Source organism: Rhipicephalus sanguineus, chromosome 8 (genome assembly GCF_013339695.2).
Source record: "Rhipicephalus sanguineus isolate Rsan-2018 chromosome 8, BIME_Rsan_1.4, whole genome shotgun sequence".
Classification (NCBI taxonomy): domain Eukaryota; kingdom Metazoa; phylum Arthropoda; class Arachnida; order Ixodida; family Ixodidae; genus Rhipicephalus; species Rhipicephalus sanguineus.
This window is the reverse complement of record NC_051183.1, coordinates 54,006,894-54,017,894: the sequence shown is the minus strand read 5'-3', so window position 1 is coordinate 54,017,894 and position 11,001 is coordinate 54,006,894. Positions and strand designations below refer to the sequence as shown.

General features: G+C 47.7%; 1 protein-coding gene across 4 annotated transcripts in view; it reads right to left on the bottom strand.

Moving 5' to 3' along the window:
* Nucleotides 1-239: 239 nt before the first annotated feature.
* Nucleotides 240-11,001, bottom strand: part of LOC119401907 (venom metalloproteinase antarease-like TtrivMP_A) — a 41,428-nt gene continuing 30,666 nt past the window's right edge. For 3 of the 4 annotated variants that reach the window (XM_049418418.1, XM_049418419.1, XM_049418420.1), the window contains 4 exons: nt 7,745-7,912; nt 3,062-3,197; nt 1,705-1,893; nt 240-490 (listed from right to left, as the gene is read on the bottom strand). In XM_049418418.1, the coding sequence (XP_049274375.1) occupies nt 404-490; nt 1,705-1,893; nt 3,062-3,197; nt 7,745-7,912 (580 nt within the window). In that variant the 3' untranslated portion in view covers nt 240-403. The remainder of the gene's footprint in view (nt 491-1,704; nt 1,894-3,061; nt 3,198-7,744; nt 7,913-11,001) is intronic. The other variant, XM_049418421.1, reaches the window with a different exon arrangement.

Genomic DNA, 11,001 nt, shown 5'->3' with positions numbered 1-11,001 from the left:
CATGTGCCTGATAAACAAGGCCTTCCCATTCACTATATTAGTAATCCCTCACATTCATAAATAAAGAAAGGAGAAAGGCACATTCATCACATGTCATTATTTTTATAAAACACGCCCGTACGTCATTCTTAGTTAATGCCCTCCGATAGACTTGCAACAAATTTGCAAAATGATATAAGGTTGCTCCTGGGTTTCCTTACGACAGCGCGAACATGTGAAGTTGTCGACACCACTTATTGCATATAAAAACATTTATTATCGTTGTTCCACGGCTCCCTCTTTGTTTTCCGCTTCTATGGCATTCATAATCTAGGCTTATTTGTTTCTTGAAGCTGGAGTTCGCAAAAGCAGCATAAGTAACGTCGTGCTTTGTTGAGTCGTACGATTTGTAGCGTAAGAGAAATTATCGAGTTTTGAATGCGCGTTCAGTATGGTACTTGTTGTATATCTCGGTCCAGTTATGTTCACCGCAAACACCTCGCCAGCACGTCTGCAAATGAGGAAAAAGTAATGAACAAGATGACCATAGCAGTATGACCATAGCAGTAACACACTCTCCAAAATAGAACAGTGGTGATGATACTAAGCTTTGTACCTTTGCATCGTTAATTTGATTTTGAACAGCGAAGCTATTTAAGCTAGTGGTAATGTGCGTGTGGCACGACTATTGGGAAGCTGCCATACTAATGAAAGGGAAAGGCAACGGCGGCCGCAAGAAGAGCCCGAAGCGGTGAAAGCCCTACGCCAACGACGACGTGCCCGTAGATCTATGAGAGGTGTGAACCCTCGGTTCTTGAGTTCGGACATCCGTGTCGTGACTAACCTATCTAAAGCCTAGCAACAGCCTAGAACCAACCGGATTAGACTGCAGAATCGCCTAGTTTCGCTGTTTGTTTCATGCCTTGCTCGACTTAGTTCGAGCTTCGCCAAATTTTTGTTTGATATAGCCTGATATTTGTGCCAAAAGAAAGGTATTTTAACTGCATACAGAAATCCTTGTATGTATATAAGAGGCTACAGCATTCAAAACCGGTCTCGGTTTGGCATGCTGTAACCGGTCTCAAAACCGGCTACGGCACGCGAAACCGGTTCTCTGCGCAGCACCCAACTGCAGGCTTTGCAAGCTTTCGCTCGCACAAAGAACATAAAACACGCGGCACAATGTTATTGACTTCGGCTTTATACGGAACATGACGGAGACGGCGAAAATTCGCCTCGAGTGCCCATGTATTTGCTATCGTCATAAAAACTAAGCCACCAATGGTTGAGTGAGGGGTTGAGTGAGGGATGTTTTGTAGTAGTTCAAAGTTACGTAATGCCCTAAATATATTTTTTTTATTTCCATTAATCTTCGACGTTTCCTTTGATGGGGATAGATACGCAAAACTATCAAACGTGACTATTTGACGCGATCGTCAAGTTACCTTCACTGCCGCTGTTAGCGTCAAGCAGTGTTGGCATAACATTATTTTGGAACAGTTAGTACCACGCAATAGACGATCGTATAATTTATACTGGCCCAAACGCGCTCACACGGCAACTACGATAGCAGCGATAACTTTAGTTGCAGCGATAGTTGCAGTTTAGTGGGAGGTATTGGGAGCTTATATCATATGCTGGCTGCAAATATTTAAATAAAAAAAATCAGATCAATGATACTCGCTTCGAGGAAATGAATGCACGTGACAATAATGCTACGAGTACCTTGTTTTCGCCACACGACATTGCTTCCAGCATATGGTGCCGCTGACATTCCCTGAGACCTGTGTATTCGTAGGAACTGTCGTAATAATCGGAGTCTTCAACACTAATGACGTCCCGTGCTTGGATATTGTCGAAGCTTAACTTCCAGCAACAGTCTATTTTGCACTCTTGGTAGTCAGTGTCACTTAGCTGTGTGTGGAACAGGAAAAAAACGAATAAGGAAACGCGGCAACATGTCCTAGGCCTAATTTATACAACACAGAAGCACTTGCTGTTGGGCTTGTTGGTTCATACAGTGTACTGACCATAGAACTATGGTCACTTACCGCAAAACAATGAAGAAAGGAGGCAAAGGAGGGACATAAGTGCTATTTTCGACTGTTTTATTGCAACGGGGTGCTTTGGCAATGTAACAACTTTTCACGTGCGCAAAGTACCAAAGAACATGTCAGCATGGATCACATCACTGTCATCCTACTTTCTAAAAAAATCACAGTTGGAAAGCGCTCGCACCTTCACACAATCACAGTCGAGTGGTCTTGTCCTTCTAGGCAGCACATGCATGCGCTAGCGCGTGTATGTGAATGCTTCTTACACTCTCCCTCAACTAAAATAGAGGTGTGGGAGAGAGCCCTCTACGCATCGTGTTTTCGTTAGAGAATCTTGGATCTGGTAGTGACCTATATTATTACTATATACGAAAAAGAAAATGGCCGCTCAAGGGAGAGTGTGAGTAACATAGCCGTAGAAATGAATAAGCTTAAGTTACCACCATTTGAGAATGTGCTTCAGTCGTTATTTCGGATGTTGCCATCTTGCTGTGAATTTAGAGTAAGGCTTGGAGTGCTAGTTTAAGTCTTAGAAGCGCGGTGGATGCATTTTGAAAGACGACAAAATACCTTATCCGCACTTCAATTTTTTAATAGTCAAAATTACTTCAGAGCCTGCGAACACTATGCCTTTCAACGCTTTGGTGTTCCTGGGGTGCTTATAGATGCCTAAATATAGAACGATAACTTGGGCTAGTTGGTGATTTGGAATGGATACAGTTGCACAGCGCAGGATAAACAAGGGCAGAGGAAAGGACACAACGCAGCGCTGGTGTTGTGTCCTTTCATTTGTCTTCGTTCATTTTGCGCTGTGCAAATATGTCGACACCTAGATATACTGCCGATAAGGATGATCAATCAGAACGACTGAAGCTTGGTCATGTTGGGAGGCATTTATGTCATCGAAAGACAGACGTAGAAACACCTATGCCAGCATGAACTAAGAAGGAAGCAATAATGCGATGTCTTGAAAACATGTATTATAATCATAACAATATTAGTGAAAAGGCATTGACATGGGTACATACGTTATACGCCTGTACACCTTCATGTTGAGGATGCTTCTTTCGACAAAATGTTTCTGGAGTCATGTTCTGCGCGGGATAATAATCGTTCGAGTAGTTGGCTTTTGTATCGACCTGTATGCAAGAGTCCGGCAAAGTTCTGCGCAAGGAAAAACAGAACAACGTCGTTACTTACGAAGGTCAGTCCGTACTAACGAAACAAAATTACTTTACACTAAAGTCATGTAACGCATCATAATTCTGTCGTGCATGTAAAATGACCAAGACAGCATGTCTAACACAGCCGGTCAGACAGGCTCGCCCATCACTACCTTTACACACGAATTTGCTGCGAGTGATGGTTTGATTTTCCTGAGTCAAGTTCTACCAATACAAAATGGAATGGTTTTATTCCGTCATAACATGGGAGATGGACAAGAGTCTGCATGACGTCAGAAACCTACAATCATCGGGCGGGAAATACGCTCTGCAACTTCCCTGATCAGTAGCACGTTACACACTTTGTAACATTTCAAGGTGAAATTCCTCTGCACACTTGGTAATGTATCAAATTATACAATCGGGCACCATATGTAAGACACGAGCCGCAGCGCGCAATAAACTACTTTGACGTCCTATGTCGATTCCAATCTTCTTCCCCTTCTACGCTGTAGCTTTCTGCACCTCAGGTCGTGTCGCACTGCCTCCGATATCGGCCCACCTTCGACCGATCGACGATGTCCACTGATGCCATCGTCGTGTGACACGATGTAGCGACGTCATCGAGTGAAGTCACCACAACGTCGTGGTGACCTTGCAGATAGGTCCTCAACTCTGGTACATCGTGTGTTCTAATTATGTGTTAGGGTGTTTAATAGACAGCACTGACCGACGATGAGTAATGGCGACAGTCACGGCAAGGCACGAACTCCCTGCGCGAGCGGCGTTCTTTTTTCAAGCAACCAAAGAGGACGACCCGCTAGAAGGCGCTGGAGAGGGTAACCCATTACCATGTCCCAAGACTTCTCTACAATTACCCCGGGTACGAAAACGGAGCCGTCCGGCGACCTAACAGCTCGTCACTATGAGTGGGTCATAGTAGGCCTTGAGGCGCTCCACGTTGACAATGTCGCGCCCTCGACGGCGCATGTCCGAAGCTGGTTCGATGGGTTCGATCAAGTAGTTGACCGGGGATGTGCGCTCGACGACCCGGTATGGGCCTTCGTATTTCGGCAGCAGTTTTGAAGAAAGGCCACTTGCAGCGGTAGGGACCGAGAGCCATACGAGCGCTCCAGGGAGGAACGTGAGTTCAGAAGTAGTGGTGCCACCGTGAATGCTCTTCTGCAGCTCTTGTTCCTGCGTCGTAAATGTCTTGGCAAGCTCGCGACACTCTTCAGCGAGCCTGGCTGTGTCAGAAATAGGCGCGCACTCAGATGGATCCGGCTTGTATGGAAGTATCGTGTCGATGGTGTGCGACGGGTGCCTTCCGTACAGTAAGAAGAACGGTGAAAAACCAGTAGTACTCTGAGGGGCGGTGTTATAGGCGTAGGTGACAAAGGGCAGAATGGCATCCCAATTGGTGTGATCGGCGGCGACGTACATTGACAGCATGTCGCCGAGCGTTCGGTTAAAGCGTTCGGTTAGGCCATTCGTCTGCGGGTGGTAAGCAGTAGTTTTGCGGTGAACAGCATGGCACTCTTTCAGAATGGCTTCCACGACTTCCGATAAGAAGATACGGCCTCGATCGCTGAGAAGCTCTTGGGGTGGACCGTGACGCAGCATGAATCGGTGTAGCAGGAAGGAGGCAACATCGCGCGCTGTAGCCGCTGGGAGAGCGGCGGTTTCGGCGTATCGCGTAAGGTGGTCAACAGCGACGATGGCCCAGCGGTTACCAGCCGAAGTCAGCGGAAGTGGTCCATACAAATCGATGCCCACGCGCCCGAACGGACGGTTAGGGCAAGGTAATGGTTGTAGACCTGCTGGCGACACGTGCGTTGCAGGTTTTCGGCGTTGGCAATCGAGGCAGGAGCGAACGAACTTCTGCACGTAGCGGTACATCCCACGCCAGAAGTATCGTTGTCGAATGCGGTGGTAAGTTTTGGCTACCCCAGAGTGCGCGCATTGCGGGTCAGAGTGGAAGGCCTCGCATATTTCAGAACGCAGACTGCGGGGTATCACTAGTAGCCACTGGCGGCCGTCGGCGTTGTAATTGCGTCGGTGCAGGAGGTCGTCACGAACGGTGAAATGGTGGGCTTGACGACGCAACGCGCGAGTGGATGGTGTTGCCGTCGGATCAGTGAGCAAGTCGATCAGCGAGGTGATCCATTTATCCTTGCGCTGTTCGGTAGCGATAGTGTGAACGCTTATCGAAGCAACAGCTATGTGAGATACTGAGCAGGGGGCATTGCCGTCAGGCAAGGGAGAGCGCGAGAGGGCGTCGGCGTCAGCATGCTGGCGTCCGTTGCGGTACAGCACGCGGATGTCGTAGTCCTGCAGGCGAAGTGCCCAGCGGGCGAGACGGCCTGAAGGATCCTTCAATGACGACAGCCAGCATAGTGCATGATGGTCGGTGACGACATCAAATGGGCGACCATACAAATAAGGTCGAAACTTTGTAAGGGCCCATATGATCGCCAGGCACTCTTTTTCCGTGACTGAGTAATTGGTCTCGGCTCTGGTAAGCGTACGGCTTGCGTATGCCACGACATATTCGGGGAACCCTGGTTTGCGTTGCGCAAGGAGAGCGCCGAGGCCTACACCACTGGCGTCCGTGTGTACCTCCGTTGGGGCCGTAGGGTCGTAGTGGCGTAGTATGGGAGGAGACGTCAACAAACGACGGAGCTTTGCGAACGCGTCGTCACACTCGGACGACCACGAATTTAGGGGTCCGTTACTTCCAAGGAGCTTCGTCAGCGGCGATATGATGGTGGCAAAGTTTCGTATGAAGCGTCGAAGTATGAACACAGTCCGACGAAACTGCGCAGTTCTTTGACGGACGTAGGTTTGGGAAATTCGGCCACGGCCCGAAGCTTGGCCGGATCGGGAAGGATTCCGTCTTTGGACACGACGTAGCCGAGAATTGTCAGCTGCCGTGCCGCAAATCGGCACTTCTTCAGATTCAGTTGGAGGCCGGCGTTGCTCAAACGGGTCAAGACATGCCGCAGACGTTGGAGATGAGTGGAGAAGTCCGGAGCGAAGATGACGACGTCGTCCAGGTAACACAGGCACGTGTGCCATTTCAAGTTACGCAGAACGCTGTCCATCATGCGCTCGAAGGTCGCGGGCGCATTACACAGACCGAACGGCATGACGTTGAACTCGTACAAGCCGTCGGGCGTGACAAAGGCTGTCTTTGGTCGAGCGTCATCAGCCATGGGTACTTGCCAGTACCCCGAGCGCAAATCGAGAGATGAGAAGAATTCTGCTCCTTGGAGGCTGTCAATCGCGTCGTCGATTTGCGGCAGTGGATAAACATCCTTGCGGGTGACCTTGTTGAGCCGTCGGTAGTCCACACAGAACCGCACAGAACCGTGCTTCTTCGCAACGAGAACAACAGAAGACGCCCATGGGCTGTCGGAGGGCCGAATTACATCGCGTCGAAGCATATCGTCCACTTGCTCGTTAATTACCCGGCGTTCTGTGGGAGACACGCGATATGGACGTTGCCGCAGTGGTGGTTGGGCGCCAGTGTCGATGCGATGCGTAACAGCGGACGTGCGGCCGAGGGATGTTTGCCCGACATCGAAAGAATGACGAAATTCATCCAACAAGCACAGAAGCTGCGAACGCTGGACCGACGTAAGGCTGTCAGCAATGGAGGGACCAAATACATCAGTAGGTGACGAATCAGACGTGGAAACAGCACTGATGGTGCGGGAACTGGTACAGTGCGAGTCATCGGGTGCGTCCAGAACTTGTGCGTCTTCAACGGGTTCCACTTTGCCGAGACATTCCCCTCGAACCAACGTAACAATGCACGGGGATGGGTTGGTAACAAAAATAGCGGTGCTGCCCTGAGTGACTCGCACGGTCGCGAAAGGTACCAGCAACCCTTTCCTAGTGCATATGAAACAACTAGCCCTCATCAAATTATTACTGATGCAAATTTCTTCTACAATTGGCTCCTTCCTCTCATCACCAGACTATCCAGGCCCAGTGTATGTCTGCATCAACCTCATCGCAGTCACCACCTATCAGGTGGTTTCTTTGGGCTACTACATAAGAAGACGAATCGTTGCAGCCGAGATGAACGCCATTTTTGGCTTCGTGGAAGCTTCTTGGGGATACGCAAAAAAGGTATATTATGTTATAATGTCAGGGCTTGTCCCCTGGTCTTGGTTCCTTTGTTGTCCTTGTTTTTATCGCGCTGCTACTTCCTCTGCTGAAGACATGACAAGCTGGGACGTCATTGCTCGCTCGGACGTCACGTAGGATTTTGGACGGAACCTTGTGAGACCTTACGAGGCCTTTTCGAGCCCTTATGGCCTCCCAACGTCTCGAGGACGGTAGCTAGATAGAAGGAAGGTACTCGATAAAGCATTTGGAAAAAATAAATCAGTTATGGTGAATGATCTGGCGGAACCACTATGCGATGATGAAGCACACCGCCATCTGTTTTTTTTACCATGCACCGAAATCAAAGTACATTGATATTATAATATGTCAAGGACAAGGTCATGACGGAAAAAAGGCTTTAGCTTTACTTACTCGACCAGAAACTTGATTTGGGCCTGTGTGCAGTTTGAAAGCCTCTGCATATTCTTTCCTTCACCCGATGAGCTCATCAAGTATCCATCTTGCCACGAACAGTTAAGCGCATGTGGATAACCGTCGATAGGAAGTGTTTGATTTTCCCCGTCGTGACTCGCCCCTAGTCTGTAAAGAAAAGAAGAACCAAACCTGTTCGCAGCCATGGCCTCGAGGAACACTTCGTACTAACAGTCACTTGACGCCTCTACCGAAGGACGTGGGATATACAGGCAACTCCTCATGTATTACTTCAGTGAGGTCTCTGCGGTAGCTTGCCTGGCTTTCGCATGCTTCTTCAATTCAAGATGAAGCTTTCTGTGCCTCTACTTCGCCTCGTTGTAGCTTATATGGGTGTATACTGTCGGACGCCATTACGGGAAACACTTTGTCAGTATTCAAGAACTCACGTGAGCTATTGTTGAGGTCAAAAGTAAAAAAAAAATGTTTTTTTGGGAATGTGCCGGGAATTTGAATGTCGCTGCCGCCTATCACTAAGCGACGCACGACAGGCAGAGACAAACTTCAAGCTCAATCGTCGCTGTTGCCACCATGCGAGGATCGGGGCCGGCCGCTGCTGCGGATCGCCTCCGTCGGCGTCGCTGCCGCTGGGAGGTGGCACTTACCAGCGACGAGCTGAACGAGCTGGCCGACCAGCTTTGGGCCGTCCGGCAAGCCGAAGTGGACCCGGCAATCTGAAGAGTCCTTGGACCCGGCAAGCTCGGGTCCAAGGACCGCCATCATGATTGATGGAGGGTGGGACGGGCCAGAAGTTAATCCCCTCTCCCCCCTTTCCCCTCGAAAGCAACTGCCGGACTGACCTTAATTAAAGTTCATTCATTCATTTATTGGCTTATATATACATCTTTAAGCATGGTACAAGGTAGATAAGTTACGGAAAGGGGAGGAAATGTATGCTAGCCTTAACAATAATGTTGAAGTTATGCTAGCGTTAACACCAATGACGCGCGTACGTTCCTCCTGCGGGGTCTATAGCTTTACGAGCGCGCAGACTAGAATGGAAAAGAATCGCTGTTTGGAGAGGTCGCCCACTGTACGCGCCGGCGGCCATCCCTACGCGTTCGAAAGGCAAAACGGAGGTAAGAAAAAAAAAAGAAGTGCGGGACAGGAACATTCACATGCGACAGATCACAAGTAAACCTGTGTTCGCGTTGCTGTTGTAGACAGCTGTGACGGAAATTTGGGCTAGTCGGTATCGAGCGTAGTAGGACATGATTACTACACTCGGGACTCGGCTAATCTTGGCAGTGAAGGAAAGCCTACGGAGGCGGGGCTTCCGCGCATTCGTGTTGCTCCGCAAGTAGTACGGCCGATTGCGACTGATTTCGGTTTTGCTCGCTCGCACCGTTAACGCGCATATACGATAACAAATACATTAAAAATACAAATGGTATAGAGGCATTTCAATTGTTCAGTGTACATTTCAGTGTCACATTCTGAGTATATTTTTCTTGGAGAACTAAACAGCGAGTTTGTGGCGGCACACGGATCAAGACATGTCATGGACGCCATGTTTACTTTGCAAAACACGGCGTGCAGAAAACGTAGTGCTGTCTACGAAATAGAAAGAAGAACAAGGCATTCTTGCAAAGTGAACGATCATTATATTGTACTTACCACTTCCCGTAACTATGTGAGTCTCATAATAAATAAAACAGCATTTATTTCAGCAAGGCATAAGAGAAAATTATCAACAAACTTTAGTACTAGCTTCTGGCGCGCCAGCAGGCGTGCGTTTCGGTTCTGTAGCTTCCACAGTAGCGCCCAGAAAATAAGAAGCAACAAGCAGAAAGAAGCATAAAGAAGCGACCGAACGGGTCTGGAAACATTGGGTCTATCTGAAAATGCGGCTGTTGCCTGTTTAGCGTCTAAAATTCTTGCACTCAGCCAGATGAATGTCTGACAAAGATGCTCGACAACACTACACCACTTCATTTGCACGCGTCTTCAGCGTGTGCCTAAGCAGACATGAATTCGTTCGGACTTCAGGCAGTTTTCGGAAGAAAAACTCTTGGTAACATGGTCATCTTAACCATGCACCATGCGCGTTAAAATGCGAGTTGAACTTAAGCGAGCCAAGCTTAGATGACCATCTCTAGAGTATTAGAGCGTGCGCCATGTGAACACTCCTGCACATAGGTCGTAGCGCGCGTCCGCACATAAATAAACATGACGTGCATGCAGTAAATGACTGCACAGTGACAGGCATTTCCCTCTCTGTTCCTGACTCTCACTTCATCTTACATCGTAAACGTATGACAAGAAACAGGCCTTAGAAACGCTTGCCATGCCCACCTTTGCTCTATACTCTTCACTAAATATTGCTGCCGTCTTTGTTTCAAACTTTCACACGAAAGTATACCACAAAGCGTGTCCTTGTGAAATATACACGCTGTTATGCTCGAAGATTGCGAGCATGATCAAAAAAGCAGAAAGAAAAGAACAAGCCTATGTCTTAGGCTTTAGCCTCGGTAATGAGCAGGCTTTTATCAATCTAATTTATCAGCTTAATTTATAACCTTCCTTACAGACATAATACTCAACACTTGTTTACTGAACACAGTATCATCAACGCTTTCAATTTATACGATTATAGACTGCTACGGTACTATATTATAGAACAAAAAGACGCTTGTCTACATTATCAGGATTAACCGGTATGCAAACTTATAGGTCACATTACTGACATCGTAATCAGCCACGTTGGGTACTTCCTCACACAAGAACAAATTATGGACTGCAAAGAGTATCTTATCAGTTACCGTCACAATTAAATAAACTCCATTTTGCGGGCATTGAGATTACAGACATTTCACTTGCGCAGCTCCGCGAATTTCTAATTAAATATTCAAACAGTTAAAGTATATAATTTGCCTTACCCCTATTTAAATCAACTAATGTGTGGCCATTTTCTGTTTCTCCTTGTGGTCATGTTCTGTTTCTCTCTTTGTTTTTTTTTCTTTCCTTTTTTTTCATGCTTTGTCTTTGCTATACTTGTACACATTCTTGTCTATGCCTACTGCTATAACCTGTATCGCTTCCATTTCAAGTCACTCAAGTTTATGTATATCACTATATTTTGTACAATTAGGGCCAGTTATTCCTACATTCTATGTGTTCTGTCGCCACCACTACCCCTGCCTGATGTAACTGGGGGGTGGGAACTTAGTCAAGCGGCTAGTCGCCGTTTTTTCTCA